General features: G+C 49.9%; 1 protein-coding gene across 1 annotated transcript; it reads left to right on the top strand.

Moving 5' to 3' along the window:
• The first annotated feature begins 542 nt into the window (after positions 1–542).
• Positions 543–10140, top strand: LOC111822632 (uncharacterized). The gene is made up of 6 exons (XM_023741613.1): positions 543–617; positions 921–1067; positions 1334–1376; positions 6181–6336; positions 7913–8029; positions 10034–10140. Exons 1-6 carry the CDS (start codon positions 543–545, stop codon positions 10138–10140), a joined length of 645 nt encoding a protein of 214 aa, XP_023597381.1.
• The last annotated feature ends 7913 nt before the right edge of the window (positions 10141–18053 follow it).

Raw genomic sequence — 18053 nt, 5'->3', positions numbered from 1 at the left:
ATAACCAAACTTTGCAAGGTCGCTGCATACAAGTTCAACGTACAAAAACCAACTGTATTTCTGTATACTAGCAATAAGAGGTTTAGGATCTGAAATCAAAACAAAACTGAATTTTGGGTTGTCCCGGGATAACTTCAGTTGCCTATATCCAAATCTACTTGCTCTCTCTAAAGAGACAAAATGCAAATCAGCAGGGAGAGCTCTGAGAACCTCACCTTTTTCAGGACCTCAGCACACATGGGAGACAGAGGGTCTCAAAGGATCGTTTACTTTACCTAAAAACATGAACACAGGATTCTGGCCGAGCCGTCTCTGGGCCTGGCCACAGGCTGTCTGCATGCGGGGTGTTGCTGGAGAGGCTGGCAGGGAAGGAAGAGAAGGCAGGGAAGGGTGCGAGGCTGAAGGGTCCACCATATTCCCTCAGAAGGAGGAAGTCTGGGCTCAGCGGGGAGAGACCGGGAGTAGGACAGAGACCTGGGATCACAGTTCTGGCCACAGAGAACCGGCCTCAGGCTGAGCAGGACCCGTGGTGGCCATCAGAGATGCAGCCTTGCCGGGTGGCCGAGCAGTGGACGGATGACCCCTTAGGAGGCTCTGTGGCAAATGGAAAGAAGGAAGTAAGAGGGAGGGCTGGGAGCTGCAGAAACGAGAGCAGAAAGTTGGAAGTCACGCCGACTGTCCCAGCAGCACACCACACACACACACACACACACACACACACACACACACACGCCCCAAAAGAGTTGCTGTGAAGTCAATTCTGACTTGTGGTGACCCCAAGTGTGCAAAGGAGACCTGTGCTCCGTAGGGTTTTCAAGGCTGTGACCTTTGGAAGCAGATGGTCGTCTGAGGCGCCTGTGGGTAGGTCTGAACCAGCCTTTCAGTTAATAGTCAGGCGCTTAAGCATTTGCCCCACCCAGGGACGCACGCACAGACGCACACAGCCCAGCCGTCTGCGGACGCTGCACTGCACCGTGACGACAGGGGAGGGCAGTCTTCCATCCCGGAGCCTGCTCCGGCTCTCGGGTGCCCCTGTCCTTGTAGGTCTCCCTCAAGGGTACAAAACGGTGCGGAAGCCACATAAACTACTGCGGGGAAACAGGGAAGAGAAAAAAACCTCTCTCGCTGAGGCCCTTCCCCTCCAGCCAGACAAGCATCCCATCCAGAGAGGGGCTGCCGGAGGGACCAGGGGCCATTCCCTCCCGGCTCCTCCGCCCGTCTCTAAGCAGGGGGACTTCTTGGCCTCTCTTGCTCCCTGTGGCGACTGCGACCGCCCCCTTCCTGTGGCAGCTGCCGATCTTCCTGCCCGCGTGAGCTCTGAATCCCTTTGCAGGAGGACAAGGTGCTGTTCTTCAGGAGGGTCCACGCCTGCCATGGTGACGGACAGGAGCCTTGGGAGGAGGGTGGCGCTGGGGAGTCTTGGCTAGGCTGGCCGGCTTGGCAGGGAGTCTGAGCTATTTTGTCACCTCCCACCTGTCTTGGAAGCTGTGAACCTTTCTGAACCATATCCTCCAATCGGGGAGACAGGAAGTTAGAGGGTAATTGCACAACCCATTTTGCTTCTGAGGTACCATGCCCCCTCATAAAAGAAAATCTTTGCTGCTCCCCACCGCCTCACTAGCCCATTATCTCAGCCCTCAACCCGTGGGTCCTTCTGATCCCTGGGTGAGGGACAGAGAACCCTCCCAAAGGGACCACCAGCATGGGAGGCAGAGCAGTCGAGAAATCAGTGAGACAGACTTGCCCAGGGTCGCATCCAGGAAGCCGTGCCTCTCATCTCCCCACACCGCTTCAAGTCAATAACAAACTCTTTTCTTAAGATAAGGAGCCCCTGGGGGGCAAAATGGTTAAGCACTCAGCTGTTAACCAAAAGGTTGGAGATTTGAGTCTAGCCAGAGGCACCTCAGAAGAAAGGCCTGGCGATCTACTTCCGAAAAATCACCCATTGAAAACTCTATGGGCCACAGTTCTACTCTGGCACACGTGGGGGTGCCATGAGCTGGAATCGACTTCATGGCAACTGGTTTCACAAGATGTAATCATGTGGGTGTAAGCTATCCCTGTTCCTGTGGAAATCGTGATCCATGAATAATAGGACGTGGTCATGGTCTTTGGGTGCTTTAGGGCCCAGAGGGCAGTGGTGAGAGGAGCAGGCTGGGGAAAGGGGATTGGGGAGCGTTTGTAGCGGGGCTGGCCTCAGGCCGATCTTCCAGTCCTGACTCTGGTCACTCTGCAAAACGGCACTACCATGACCTGGCTTCCCGGGCTCAAACCCAGGGGCCGACCAGGACTCCTCACCTTCCCCTGCCCTTCCCCACCCACCTGCTGGTCTAGATGCTGTTATGGAGTATTCCGTGTCAGGAAGGTGCTCTCCATGATGCAGGGGCCTCAGCTGGTCAGCTGAAGGACCTAAGACTCCAGACTCCAGACTGCAGACAGACATTTCGCCAGCACTCCCTGTCCTGGTCATCTAGTGCTGCTGTAACAGAAATACCACAGTGGATGGCTTCAACAAACAGAAGTTTATTCTCTCACAGTCTAGGAGGCTAGAAATCCTGGTGTTGCTTTCTTGGCGGTATGAGATCCTCATGTCTCTCTGCTAGCTTCTCTCTTTTATATCTCAAAAGAGATTGATTTAAGACACAACCTAATCTTGTAGATTGAGTCCTGCCTCATTAACATAACTGCCGCTAATCCCACCTCATTAACATCATAGAGGTAGGATGTACAACACACAGGAAAATCACATCAGACGACAAAATGGGGGTGTCTTAGTTATCAAGTGCTGCTATAACGGAAATACTGCAAGTGTGTGGCTTTAACAATGAGAAATTTATTTCCTCAGTAAAGCAGGCTAAAAGTCCAAATTCAGGGTATCAGCTCCAGGGGAGGGCTTTCTCCCTCTGCCAGCTCTGGAGGAAGGTCCTTCTCATCAATCTTCCCCTGGACTAGGAGCTTCTCCATGCAGGAACGCTAGGTCCAAAGGCTGTGCTCCCAGCCCTGCTCTCTTGGTGGTGGGAGGTCCCCAAACCTCTGCTTGCTTCCCTTTCCTTTTATCTCTTGTAAGATAAAAGGTGGTGCAGGCTACACCCCAGGGAAACTCCCCTTACATTGGATCAGGGATGTGACCTTAGTAAGGGTGTTACAATCCCACCCTAATCCTCTTTAACATAAAATTACAATCACAAAATGGAGGACAACCACACAATACTGGGAATCATGGCCCAGCCAAAATGATACACACAGGGTTTTTTTGGGACATAATTCAATCCATGACAGGTGGACAGTCACAAATACTGAGCATCATGGACTAGCCAAGCTGACAGACATTTTGAGGAGACACAATTTAATCCATGACATTCTACCCTTTGACGCACAAAAACTCATGTCCTTGCCACAGGTAAAACACTTTCACCCCATAATATCATGAGAAAAGTCTTAAATAAGCTCCAAGTCCAAAATCCAAAAATTCCTCTTCATCTGTGAAATCTAGAATACAAGTTATCTGCTTCCGAAGTACAACAGAGCAGCAGGCACAAGCCAGACGTTTCCATTACAAATGAGAGAAACTGGAGGGAAAGAAGGGATAACAGACACCAGGCAAGTCAGCAGAACACATTACATTAGCTCTCAAGGTTTGAAAATAATCCTCTGTTCTCTGAGACCATTTAGACAATGGCCCTGCCCTCCAGACTGTGGGTGTTGGCCACACTCTACGGATTCTGAGCGGAGCCCCCTCGGCCCTGGGCTTCAGCTCCACCTTCCAGGCCCCCTGGAACAGCAACTCTGCTCCTTCAACTTTAGGTAGCACCATTGTCCTAGTTCATCTGAGTGGCGACTCCACCCTTTGAGACCTCAGCAGGTCTGCTTCCTGTGTTTCTTGTCTCTTCAGCTTCTGAGTTCCTTGGCCTCTCGGCCCCTCGGGCCTCAGGGCCCATGTCTTCCCTGTTGGGGCAAATGTTTAGAAGCTCTGTAGCTCCACTGATAAGTGCCTGGAGGCACCCCACGCTGCCAGTAAACTCCACTCAGCTCTCTTGCCCCGTGGGTCATCTCCAACACTGTCTCCCGCTGCTCTCCTGGTTCTTCTGCTGCCGCTACTTCTCTGCTGCTGCTTCTCATCATCTGCAAAGTCTCCAGTGTAACAGCTTTTTTCACTTCTTTCTCAGTCCTCACCAGAATCGTCTGGCATCCGTAATTCCACCAAGAGTCTCTTCAAGGACATCTTGGCTTTTACTATTAAGCACTTTAAAACGCTTCCAGCCTCTACCCACTCACAGTTTCAAAACTGCTTCCACGTGTTAGGAATCTGTTAGAGCAGCATCCTCTCCTGGTACCAAATTCTGTCTTGGTTATCTAGTGCTGCTATAACAGAAATACCACAAGTGGATGCTTCAATAAATAGAAGTTTATTCTCTCACAGTCTAGTAGGCTAGAAGTCCAAATTCAGGGTGTCATCTTCAGGGGAAGGCTTTCTTCCTCTGTCTTCTCTTCAGGAAGATCCTTGTCATCAATCTTCCCCTGGACTAGGAACTTCTCAGCACAGGAACCTTGGGTCCAAAGGCTGTGCGCTGCTCCTGGTGCGTGGTGGTATGAGATCCTCATGTCTCTCTGCTAGCTTCTCTCTTTTATATCTCAAAAAAGATTGACTTAAGACACAACCTAATTTTGTAGATTGAGTCCTGCCTCATTAACATAACTGCCACTAATCCCACCTCATTAACATCATAGAAGTAGGATTTACAATATATAGGAAAATCTCATCAGATGACAAAATGGTGGACAATCACACGATACTGGGAATCATGGACTAGCCAAGCTGACAGATATTTGGGGGGCCACAATTCAATCCACGACACTCCCTCTCTCTTCTCTCTTCCCATTGCCTGGCCTACGGATTTTGGATTTGCCAGCCCTCACAGTCATGTGAGCGAATTCCCTAAGATCTCTTTCTCTCTCCTGATATATATATATCTCACTGGTCTGTTTCTCTAGAGAACGAACCCTGGCTAAGACACCCTGACTAACACAGCACCATGTTCTAGGATCTTCAGAGCCCTCATCATGATCAAAACCCACTGCTATCGACTCAATTCGGATTCATAATGACACCGTAGGACAGAGTAGGACTGCCCCCATAGGGTTTCCAAGTCTGTAATCTGTACAGAAGCAGACTGTCCCATCTTTCTCCAGAAGAGTGGCTGGTGAGTTCGAACTGCAGACCTTTCAGTTAGCAACTGAGTGCGTATAGCCACTGGGCCACCAGGTGTTCTTTATATGTTAGGTTGTGACGGAGCATGATTTACTCTGTCACACTCGCCGAGTTCGTTGGCCTCCTGTCTTCATTTTCCTATGCTGAACTCTTAGTCCTTGCAGAACAGTGAGAGAAAACGCTGAGGGAGCAGAATGGAAGACCCCAGCCATCCCGGGTGTGAGGTGGGCGCTAGGACTGAACCCCTTTTGCAGGTCTCCAGTGAGGAGTGTGGGGTGCACTTATGGTGATTTAGGAAATAATATTGGAGTTATTATTCCCTCTCCTTGAGCAGAGAGAACGTGACCCAGCTGGAGCTGGGCTCACAAGGACTCACGAGGACACATCAACTGGGCCCTGAGTTGTAAAGACAATAGCTAAGATAATCTTGGAAAATATCTTTTAGGGAAACTTTCGCATAAAGCCCATCAAGCACAACACAAAAGACTTTCCACTCTTGTCTTTTTCTCTTACCATTTAGTGAATAGAAATTTGTTGGACCAATGAAGACCCTCCTGACTGTCAGTTACTGAAACCTGTACCAATGATTGTTAAGAAGGACAGTTCAAAATGTATGATCACAGTTTCTAGCCAATCTGAAAAGGCGAAGCTTTCAGTGGTTTCGCCCTTTTGTAATGTTAATATAGACTGATGGCTCGGTAACTGCTCTTCGGACTCGGGCGGACAGGGCTGGTGCAGCGTGCTTGTCCGTTTTCCCACTTCTGCCCTTCTGAATATATGCCAAAGAAAACTTCCTTTTTGCTTTACTCAACTTTGTGATTTTTATCCTCTACTACAGTGGTCACATGCAGATTGATTGTAACCTGAACCACATCCTCTGATCTAGGAAAGAGAAAGTTAGAGGTGAATTGCACAAGTTTCTTCTGCTTCCTTAGAAACCTTTGCTCCGCACCCTCCCCCTTGCACAATAGCCCACCAAGCCATCTATAAATCTGGTGGGACATTTACAGGGGATGCCCGTGAGCAGAAAGGTGCTGTGCATGTGAGGACCGGGTTCTTCCCTTGTGACCTCAGCCGACACACCTCGGGATCTGCTTTCACCCCTGGAGGACTGTCTTGGTGGGACAGTAAGTCCAGGGCCCCACTACGCCCCACCCTACATGCCGGCCGGCCCTGGGGCTCCCTCCACGGTTCCTCCTCTCCCTGTTTGGTCAAAGGGGAGGCACAGGACCTCAGCTCTGCCTAGCGCATCCTCCTAGGACCCCTACTCCTGCCCTCCCATGCTGGGACACCCTCCCCTGCATCCTTCCTGACTCCTTGGATGTGGCCGCTCCTCCTGAGGCAGACACCCCCCAGTGCCCCAGGGTACCAGTGGGCCCCAGCCTGCCTGGCCTCCCTGTGCGCGCCATGCCCGCAGTCGCATTGGCTGAGAGAACGAGGGATAAGGCAGGACGTCATGGTGCTGGTCTGGGCGTCTGCAGGGCTGCCTTGATGGCTACTAAGAGCTCTGACTCCTGTACAAAGGCAAGGGGATTTCTGTGACTCAGCAGCCCAGCATCTTGTGACAAACAAGAGGGTCCGGGGGAGGGGGTCTTCCTGGGGGCAAGACCAGCCTCGTGGCTGGGCTGCTTCTTCCCCGCTTGCCCTGTCGCCTGGCCAGAGGGAGCCATGAGGAGGTGGGTAGGGGTGCGAAGGAGGAGGGTGCAGGTGTGGGTTCTGGGGTGAGGGTGGCAGGACAAGGATGGGGAGAGTGAGGATGGGGGGAGATGGGGTGGAGAGCCGGCCTGTGAATGCTGTGCCCGGAGGCCAGGGCGGGAGAGAGAACCGGCCCACAGTAAGCCCCCGGGTTGTTCTCACCCGGGCTGCAAGTCCCCGCCATGAAGACCCTTGTTCTGGTCCTGCTGGTGGCCCTGCTGTGAGCAGAGAGAGGTGAGATGGGGGGTGGAGAAGGAAGGAGTCTGTGCTCCGCGTGTCCCTCATGTCCCCGCGGTGTGAGCCCCCTGTGTCACAGCGGGGACTGACCGCTGTTTGTGGGTTGTGAGGTCCTGTGCTTGCACTCAGGTGCTTGGGGCTGGGTCAGGTCACTGGGCCCAGGTACCCTGCTGAGCTGGGTGCCTGGGCCCAGGTGGGCTTCCAGGAGGGCCCAGCACCCCGTTTGCAGGAGGGCTCCACACCCCATTCACTGGGCAGGAAATGACTAGCCCTTCACCTGCGCCCTCAGGCCCCCCTTTACCGAGTGGAGGTTACACAGCACCCCCTTCCCCTTGGACCCCTGCTGGCCTCTGGGGGCCCCACAATGGGGTCATCCCTCCTGTCCCCCTCAGGTGAGCACAGCCCCTCCCTCTCAGCCTGGCCTCCTGCCTCGCTGGGTGGCACGTGGCCAGGACTACTGGGAGCTAGCAGGCCTCACCCTTCTACTCGGGCAAATATGCAATTGGGTGGTGGAGCCTCCCTCTCTTACCGGGCTGCCCAGCCCTGCATCCTGGCCGCAGAGACCGTCCACCATCACACTGGCCTCAGCCCCCATCCCCTGAACCCTGAGGTCACTGCCACCAATGCTACCCACTCCCTGTGTGCTGCCAGCTGCGAGGGCTTGAAGCCAACCCTGGCCATCTGCTCTTGACTGTGGGGGTAGCGCAGTACCCACTCCGCGGCGACCCAGCTTGGCCGGGTGTCACCTCAGCTGACTCATCCCCCCTCCAGCACAGGGTCTGAGCTGCTATGTATGCTATGGGGCCCCTCACCTGGGCTCCTGCAAAGTGGAGACGTGTCCCTACCAGGATGCCGTCTGCGCCAAGCAGGAGGTGATGGTCATCAGGGGTGAGTCCCTGGGCTGAGACGACATGGTTCCTCCCATGGCGGGGAGGGAATGCCGGGTTCTGAAAGTGGAGGACTGGTACAGGAAGTGTGGGAGGAGGGCAGACCCCACCCCAGGCATTTGGACTCCCATACTGAGGGTCAGGTGGCCGCTCCAGGCTTGAAGCAGGGGAAGATGGGGTGCCTTCCTTCACTGTGAGAACCATCAGCACCTCTCCACCCCAGGCCATCCCCTCCGCCACAGCAGGGGGCTGGCCTCACTTCCTGCCTTGGAAAGGGTTTCAGTGTGCCCATGGCTCTGCTCCTCGTCCTCCCCCCACCCACATCCTTTACCCACTCACTGGAGGTACCATGGGGCCCGTGAGCTGTTAGTGAGTAGCCAGGATGAGAAATGGGAGACAGATGGGTTCTAGCTAAAGGAATGACTCTGGAATGGTGGAATATTGGCCGGGCCACCGTGAGAACTGTGGGGAGTTGCCTGCCTGCCCAAGCCTGCGCACACCCAGCACCCCGCACACCCAGCTCCCCAGCTTGTCCCTGTGCCATATGCTTAAATGAGGTACAGCAGGAAGACACAAGTCCTGTGGCCGGCACCCTGCAGGCACTTCACAAGAGCTGTCTCTGATTCGCATCTGTTTCGGTCAACTAGGGCTGCGATAACAAAGCACCGCGCGCTGAGGGGTGGATAAGAGCAGACACAACCTACGTCTCTGTTCTGGAGGCCCCACCACAGGCTACCTCTACAGGGTAGCTCTACTCTGTCCCATGGGGTCGCTATGAGCTTGGAATCGACAGTGTGGGTTGAATGTTGTCCCCCCCTAAAAGCCCTGGTGGCTCAGTGGTTAAGAGCTTGGCTGCTAACCAAAAGTTCAGCCCAGGGATTCCGAGATCACGGTGTGGCCGTGTTACTTCCTCCAGAGGCTCTGAGGGGAAATGTGCCCGCCTGTCTCAGCTCCCAGCCTCCTGGCCTTGTCGTGGAGCCTCACGGGTGTCCTTCTAGTGACTGGCTCTGTTCTTATCTCCTCTTCTAGAAGGACACTGCTCAGATGGGATTAGGTCCCAACCTAACTGATAACCCTATTTCCAAACAAGGTCACATTCCCAGGCACAGGGGTAGGTTTTGAGGGGTGGAGACGCCATTCGACCCACGTTGCTGTTGCGTACCATCCAGTCAATTCCAGCTCATAGTGACCCCACATGACAGAGCAGAACCACCCCATAGGTTTCCTAGGCCGTGATCCTTACGGGAGCAGACCATCAGATCTTCTTTCTCTCCCGTGGAGTGGCACTGGTGGGTTCAGACCACTGACCTTTCAGTTAGCAAACGAGCACTTAACCACTGTGCCACCAGGGCTGCTTATTCACCCCCTAACACCCTCCATTACAGCCTAGGAAACCCTGTAGGGCAGCTCTACTCTGTCACATGGGGTCGCTATGAGTTGGAATCGACTCGATGGCACCCAACAGTGTGGGTTGAACGGTGTCCCCCCCAAACGTCCTGGTGGCTCAGTGGTTAAGAGCTTGGCTGCCAACCAAAAGTTCAGCAGTTCGAATCCACTAGCTGCTTTTTGGAAACCCTATAGGGCAGTTCTACTCTGTCCTATAGGGTTGCTATGAGTCGGAACCAACTCGACGTCACGTAACAACAATACCATCCTCCCACCCCACACCTGGGACACACTGGGCAGGGCTGCCTGCCTCTTGGGAAGAGAGCTGGAACCAGAGGCTGCCTGGCTGTCCTACTTGCTAGCCTGTCACCCTCTTCCTGGGATCCTTGGGAAGCCACTTCCTCATGTTTTTGGCGTCCTCTTAGGGAAGAGGTCCTGGACTGGCTCTTTGACGACCCTCCCAGCCCCTATCTGGGAAGTCTCGGGTTCAAAGACGGGAGGTTCTGAGGTTCTGTCACTGGAGGGGTCCCTAGCCTGCCCCAGGGTCTGCTGCTGTCCTCCCACTAGGCCGGGGGTGTCTCCATGCAGGGCTGTGCTCACACCCCCTTCTCTCCTGCAGAGTCTGAAGAGTACAGAGCCCACAACAAGTTCTGCCTGCCCTCCTGCGTGGAGAATGACCTGTCCCTCCAGAACACGCAGATAGAGGACTTGAAGGTGAACTCCTAGATAAACTGCTGCAAAAGTGGTCTCTGCAGTGGGGAAGGGTTGGCGGCAGCAGCGTCCCGGTGCTGTCGGGGGGGTTCCTGCTCCGCCTGGGGGCTGACAGAGGGGTGACATGGCCCCTCCTCTGTCTGCCCATGTCTGGCTGCTCAACCTTTGGGCTACTGAGTTCCAGGAGTTCCGGCCTGGAGGTCTTTGGCCCTGAGGTTAGGGGCCAGGGCAGGGCTGTGGGGCTCTTCCTTGTCAGGGACTTAGCACCAGACTTGTCCCCAGTGGGCAGACTGAGTATCCCTGCTCAGACCCCCTCCCCCCGGCACCCCAGCCTGAGCTTCAAGCTCGCACCCCCGGGTATAGGCTCCCCCTGACCTGCTTTGTTTCAGCGCCGGGCTGGCCACTTACTGTCCTGGACCCCAGACTTCAGTCCTCGGCTGACCTGAGAGCCAGGGCCAAGCCACCCTCTTCACCCACTCTGGCCACCTCAGTCCAAGGAAAGGAAAGGCTGGGGCCACCGCCACTGCAGTGTTCAGTAAATGCTCTTCTGCTTCCCGGGAACAAGGGTGTCAGCTCTGTTTCTGCTGGTCCCAAGGACCTTCCGCCTCACTGCTCCAATATCAATGTAGGGCTCTGGCTTTGAGGAATGTCTCCCGAGGGGAGGCGTCTGGCTGGGGTAAGGGGTGCCCTCCCTGTGGTCCACCCAGATGCCTGGTGCTCAGGTCCCCTGGTGGAAAGGTGTTCCCCGCGTGGGCACCTCTGCCCACGGGCGGGGCGGCTGAGGACAGACAGGGAGCTGGGGGGCAGTCACCAGGAGGGCTGTTGTGGCCACAAGCCACCAGTTGGGGCGCAGGGGGTGGTGAGAGCAAGAGGTTCTTTGCGAGGACTGACCCTTGGGGCAGAGAGTGGGTTCCCCTACAGCACCTGCAACCTCTGGGGAGGGGGGCCAGGTATGGCTGGAGATAAGGAGGATCAGTGCCCGAGGAGCCACCTTCAGTGGTAGAAGTCATCCTGCTCTGTGGCCTCAGAATGTCCCAGGTGAGGGTCTGTCCTTGGCTGGGGGCAGGCTGAGCTCAGATCCCCAGGCCACCCTGGGTTCTGCCACACCGTGGGCTACCCTCTGTGATAATGCCCCGGGCTGCCCATGCTGGCCAGTTTACTGCAGACACCCCCTCCTGTACTCCCTTGTCCTTCTGATACTTACTGGTGGATCTACAGAGCTTTGAAACACTTGCCCCAGCAGGGCAGATGTGGGCGTGAGGCCCGAGGGCCAAGAGGCCACAGGAAGCAGAAGCTGAAGAGACAAGGAGGGTACGGCCATGACCTCTGGGGTTTCACAGGGTGGAGCCATGGCCTCTGGTGTTTCCAAGGGCGGAGTCACCACTCAGAGAATGGTGCGCCTAAAGCCAAGGGAGCAGAGTTGCTGTCCCAGTGGGCCTGGAAGGCCGAGCTGAAGCCCAGGGCCGAGGGGCCTCCACTCAGAATCTGGAGAGTGTGGCCAATACCTAGAGTCTGGAGGGCAGGGCTATTGTGTAAATTGTCTCAGAGGACAGAGGATTATTTTCAAAGCCTTGAGGGCTAATGTAATACGTTCTCCTGACTTGCTTGGTGCCTGTTATCACTTCTTTCCCTCTAGTTTCTCCCATCTGTAATGGAAATGTCTAGCTTGTGCCTGCTCTGCTATTGTACCTTTGGAAGCAGATAACTTATATTCTAGATTTCACAGATGAAGAGGAATTTTTGGATTTTGGACTTGGAATTAAGACTTTTACTATGATATGATGGGATGAATATGTTTTGCATGTTGCAAGGACATGAATTTTTGGGGGCCAAAGAGTGGAACGTCATGGATTGAATTGTGTCCCCCAAAATATCTGTCCACTTGGCTAGGTCATGATTTTCAGTGTTGTATGATAGTCTACCATTTTATCATCTGATGTGATTTCCCTATGTGTTGTAAACTCTATCACTATGATGTAATAAGATGGGTTAGCGGCAGTTATAGTGATGAGGTCTACAAGACTAGGTAGTGTCTTAAGCCACTCTCTTTTGAGATATAAAAGAGAGAAGTGAGTAGAGAGACGGGGAACCTCATACCACCAAGAAAGCAGTGCCAGGAGCAGAGCGCGTCCTTTGGACCTGAGGTTCCTGTGCAGAGAAGCTCCCAGACCAAGGGAAGATTGATGACACAGGCCTTCCTCCAGAGCTGACAGAGAAAGTGTTCCCTTGGAGCTGACACCCTGAATTTGGACTTGTAGCCTACTGGACTGTGAGGGAATAAACTTCGCTTTGTTAAAGCCATCCACTTGTGCTATTTCTGTTAGAGCAGCACTACATGACTAAGATATATATATATATACAGAGAGAAAGAGAGCTAGAGATATATATAGAGACAGGCTAAAGAGAGAGATATATAGAGAGATGTATATATAGAGGTAGAAAGAGATATACAGAGAGATAGAGATATATAGAGAAAGATATATATGATATATATATATATAAAGATATATATGGAGGGATATATATAGAGATAGAAATATAGAGATATATATATATAGAGAGAGATATAGACAGATATATATATATAGAGAGATAGATATATATATAGATATACACAGAGAGATATATAGAGATAGATATATAGAGCGAGATATATATAGAGATACATATACGTAGAAATATATATAGATATATATAGAGACAGATAGAGAGACAGAGAGATATATATAGACAGAGATAGAGAGACATATATAGAGAGATATAAAGATAGAGATAGATATAGAGCTATATATATAGAGAGAGAGAGACAGAGAGATATATATAGAGAGAGATAGAGAGATAGAGAGATAGAGATATATAGAGAGATATAGACAGATATAGATATATATATAGAGAGATATAGAGAAATATATAGAGATATAGATAGATATATATACACATAGATACAGAGATATATATAGACAGATATATACAGAGACAGAGAGATAGAGAGATATATAGAGATATACACAGAGACAGAGAGATATATATATAAGATAAAGATACATCTAGAGAGGGAGAGATATGAAGAGAGACAGATAAAGATATAGATGGAGATATAGAGAGATAGAGAGGATATATATACAGAGAGATAGATATATAGAGATAGAGAGAGGAGATATATATATATAGAGATAGAGAGCTAGAAAGAGATATATAGAGAGGTATATATAGAGAGACAGATATGTATAGAGAGATAGAGATATATATATAGAGATAGATATATATAGAGAGATATATACATAGACATATATAGAGAGGTATATATATAGAGAGATAGATATAGAGATATATACATAGAGATATAGAGAGAGATAAAGAGATATATAGATATATATACAGAGAGATATGGATATATATAAAGAGAGATATATATACATATATACAGAGATTGAGAGAGATATATACAGAGAGAGAGATACAGAGAGATATATACAGAGAGATACACAGATACATATATAGAGAGAGATATACAGAGAGAGATATACAAAAAGAGATATATATAGACAGACATCTATATAGAGATATATAGAGAGCGACCATAGATTACAGAGAGTCCATAGATTACATAGATTATATAGATATATAGATGTTTCACTGATTTTGCCTCTTTAGAGAACCCAGCCTAAGACAGCCTCTATGCCAATTTTTTTACATGTTGCCACAAAAAAAAAAAAAATTTTATGTAGCACATTTACAAAAATACGTCCTGGGGAGGAGGGAGAGGTTGGCAAACAAATGTAGAAGGTGCTTGCTATTTGTATACACTCTGTTTCCTCTTTTCAATGTATATATGTTATGAATTTCAATTTTCTCTATACAAATTTAAATGTCCTACAAAACATATTTATTAATCTTTTTATAGAATGTGTTAATTTAGATTTACCACATATTTACCACTTTCCTCTTCCATCTCTGAGCTTCCAATCTGGGTCATTTTTCTTCTGCCTGAAGAACAATTTTTAGACTTTCTTTTAGTGCAAGTATGCTGGTGATAAACTCTGTTTTTGTTTGCCTGACAGTATCTTTATTTCACCAGTATTCTTAAGTATTTTTGCAGCATATCGAATTTAGTTTGTAAACTATTTTCTTTCTTCTAGATCCCATAGTTGTATCAAGAAGCCAGTTGTCACTCTCACTGTCATATATACAAGGTGATCTTTTTCCTCTGCCTGCTGATTAGATTTTCTTTTTGTCTTTGTTTTCTGCACTTTCATGGGTCTAAATATGGGATATTTATTTACTTATCCTGATTATATAATAGGTATAATCATATAATGATCTGTGGTTTGATATATTTTATCAGTTCCAGAAATATCTCGGCTATTATCTCTTCAATATTGTCTCTGTGCCATCCACATTTTTGGGGGGACTTTCTCACTGTATCTGCTATCTTTCTCAGGCTGTTTCTCATTTTCCTATTTTTGAGGCATCTTTGCATAGTTTTAAAAAATCTGTCTTCTAGTTCACCAGTGCGCTCTTCGTTTTGTCTTATCCACCATTATCACATCCACTATGTTCTTAATTTCAATTACTGTGTGTTTCAGTTATATAATTTTTAAGTTATTTTTCGAATTTGCTACTTCATTTCTTCAGTTTCCAGTTATAATGTTTTTAAGTCTGATTTTATTTCTTTGAATCAAGTTAATATAATTTATGGTTTTTGCCTCTAAATTCCAATTCTTAAGTCTCTGTGGGTCTATTTCTGTTATTTGTTGTTTCTGTTTTTGCTTATAGTGTCTTGTCTACTCATATTCTGGTTGTCATTGATGATGTTATGAATCTTATCCTTGAAACACTAAGAAATAATGTGAAGAATAATATTATATTTTCTCCTGAGTGAATGCCCATTTGCTTCTGCCAGGTACCTGGGAGCACTAGCTGTCCGAGACTACCTTAATCCAGTTCCAAGGCTTGATCTCTGGGCCTTTCTACTGATGGGAAGTCAGGCTTCAGTTTGTGTGAAGGACGGTTGCTCTGTCCTCCTCGGATTCAGCCTTTTGGGGCCTGTCTTAGTCATCTAGTGCTGCTGTAACAGAAATACCATGAGTAGATGGCTTTAACACACAGAAGTTCATTCTCTCACAGTCTAGCAGGTTAGAAGTCTGAATTCAGGGCATCAGTTCCAGGGGAAGGCTTTCTTTGTTGGCTGTGGAGGACAGTCCTTGTCATCAGTCTCTGCACAGGAACCCCAGGTCCAAAGGACGCGTTCTGCTCCTGGCACTGCTGTCTTGGTGGTATGAGGTCTCCCATTCTCTGCTCGCTTCCCTTTCCTTTTGCCTCTTGTAAGATAAAAGGTGGTGCAGGCCTCACTCTGGGGAAACCCCCTTTACATTGGATCAGGGATGTGACCTTAGTAAGCGTATTACATCCCACCCTAATCCTCTTTAACATAACCTAATCTTGTCTAATTAACCACAGGCAGAGATTAGTGTTTACAACACATTGGAAAACTACATCAATCACAAAATGGAGGACAACCACGCAATACTGGGAATCGTGGCCTAATCAAGTCGACATGAATTTTTGGGGGACACAATTCAATAATCCACGACAGGGCCTCAGGTCAAATGAGGGATGTTTTCTCTGCGTCCTTACCAATGGATGGCCCTGGACCGTACCTTTGTTCCCCTAGCCCCAGTGAGGCTACATAGCACGCAGCACAGCCTCTCAGCAATCCCTTCCAAACTGGCAAATATTTCCAAAGCTAAAGCATTCTCAAGTGTTGGACTTAATTCTCAGTAATTCCTAACTCTCTGCTTAGTGGATTTTTAAGGGCTTTATAGAAGATCGTTTTTATATTTCATATGTTGTTGTTGGGTGCCACTGAGTCCATTTTGATTCGTAGCGACTCCATGTGACAGAGTAGACCTGCCCCGTATAGGTTTTCTTAGGCTGTAATCTTTACAGGGCAGACCACCAGTCTTTCTGCTACAGAGCCACAGTGAGGGTTCCAACTGCCAACCATTCAGTTAGCAGCCAAGCGCTTACTTGGTGCGCCACCAGGGCTCCTTACATTTCATATAGCTTATTAATTTGACCCCAGCTCTTTTTGCCTCTCAGCTCCACTTCCTTAGTCTATTCTCCAAGTTCACTGCTGTTCCAATCACTGCAGCTGCATTCCAGGCATATCAGCATAGAAGGGACTGCTATGCAAGGGGGCGTGAAGGGTGTAGTTTCTTAGTTGGCCTTCCAAATAGATCCCTGCTTCGGTCCTATGCAAATGGAAATTATTATGCACTTAACTGACACCATCAGGGTGTTTTACACAAATGATCTTAGGCTTAAAACAGGGGAAAGTGACACCAGGGGAAGAGGGAGGGACTCTGCCATGGTGTTTTGACATGTAGACGCTTTCCACTGCAAACCATAAAAGCCAACTCTGGAGGTCTCAAAGTCAACACAGAATGTACTGGAATGTTCTAAAAGAGCTGAGAATGGAAGGGGGCTCAAGAGCAAGGATGGGGTAGACAGCAACAAAGTTACCCTGCAGTCGCTCAGGACATCGTGGTGACAGTAAATGTCCCCTAACTATTTCTTAGTCCTGGGTGATGCACACGGTTGATGCATTGGGCTGTTAACCGAAAGGTTGGAGATTCAACCCCACCCAGAGGTGCCTTGGAAGAAAGACCTGGTGATCAAGCTCTGAAAAACTAGCCATTGAAAACCCTATGGAGCACAGTTCTACTGACACACTTGGGGTTGCCATGAGTCGGAGTCAACTAGATGGCAACTAGTCTTTTGTTCTGAACCATTTTTTACATTCTTGGGTTATTCTGCTATGATCTCGGTGCCAAAGAACTTGTGTCCAGTAAGCCTGGCCTGGACCACATGGCTGTCCTCTGGCTGAACCAGGACATTGAGAGGAATCTGGAAGATGGATTTTCCAAGGTTCCCTTTGGCATCCTAAGTGGGAAGGCAGGCACCAGGATGTACCTGCTTAGCAAGATTTAACTCATGGCAAAGAGCTAATTCTCCTAAAGGAATCTTGGTGGAGGAATGGTTGCCAGGAGGCAAAAAACAGGACAAAATGGTGAGGATCACTTGCACCTTGTTGCAGAGTATGCTCTGTGGAGGGCTGTGAACTCAATCAGTGGGACACAACCAGCATTTTTTTTTTCTTTCCCCAAATAAAACAGATAGAAGCCCTCAGAGTTCTTCCCATGAAGGAAGGGTGAAGGCTGCTTTGTGAAACTCTTGCTTCATATACACGCAGGACACACCTGGCTGTGTGTGTGCTTGGGGTTGCCTGTGAAGCACATTTCAGCGTAAAAGTCCAAAAAGGACAGGAAAACACTGCCCTCTGTGTCTTGCCATCCCTAGCCGCATTCTGCTTTGATTCCTGTTATCTGATCTTTAGGCCCCTCTCAGCCACCATCAGGACAAGAGCAGACTGTTGACACACGTGTAAGACAGCAGGGTCCCTGCAGACCTGTGTCTTGCCCAGAACCACCCTATGTCCTTCCTGGGCCATCCTGTCCCCATCTCCACCTCTGGGACCCCCTCCCCAGTGCTCCAGCGGCCTGGGCCCATGGCCATGGGCAGTCTGTCCACCCTCACAGGAGCCAGGGGCTGCTCAGGCCAGGGCCCTGCTGGGAGAGGGGCTGCTTACCACGCTTTCTCTTCCCACGCTCCCCTGAGTCCCAGGGCCCCCAGGCTCAGTGTGGCTTTCTCAGGGGGAGGGAACCACTCCCCAGGCACTGGGCTCTTCTTTGTCCAGGGACACTGCTCCCAGGCTCTGTCCTCTCACCCCAGGCAACCTCCCCTCCTTCTCCCCAGCACCGCTGAGCATGTGGTCACCCTGGACGCCTGGAGGGCACAGGTCTCCCCGAAAAGCAAAGTGTGAGTGTGCACGCATGTGCAAATGTGTGTGAGTGTGACTGAGTCCA

The sequence above is a fragment of the Trichechus manatus genome, unplaced genomic scaffold (genome assembly GCF_000243295.1).
Source record: "Trichechus manatus latirostris isolate Lorelei unplaced genomic scaffold, TriManLat1.0 scaffold00185, whole genome shotgun sequence".
NCBI lineage: Eukaryota > Metazoa > Chordata > Mammalia > Sirenia > Trichechidae > Trichechus > Trichechus manatus.
The sequence above is the reverse complement of the archived record's forward strand: the minus strand, read 5'-3'. Positions and strand labels throughout refer to the sequence as shown.

Excerpts from the sequence above, each read along its gene's own strand:
- LOC111822632 (XM_023741613.1), top strand. The coding sequence starts at position 543 with ATGCAGCCTTGCCGGGTGGCCGAGCAGTGGACGGATGACCCCTTAGGA. Across the intron at positions 618-920 it reads TGGCAAATGGAAAGAAGGAA|GGACGCACGCACAGACGCAC; the intron begins GTAAGAGGGAGG and ends TGCCCCACCCAG. Across the intron at positions 1,068-1,333 it reads TCCCTCAAGGGTACAAAACG|GAGGACAAGGTGCTGTTCTT; the intron begins GTGCGGAAGCCA and ends ATCCCTTTGCAG.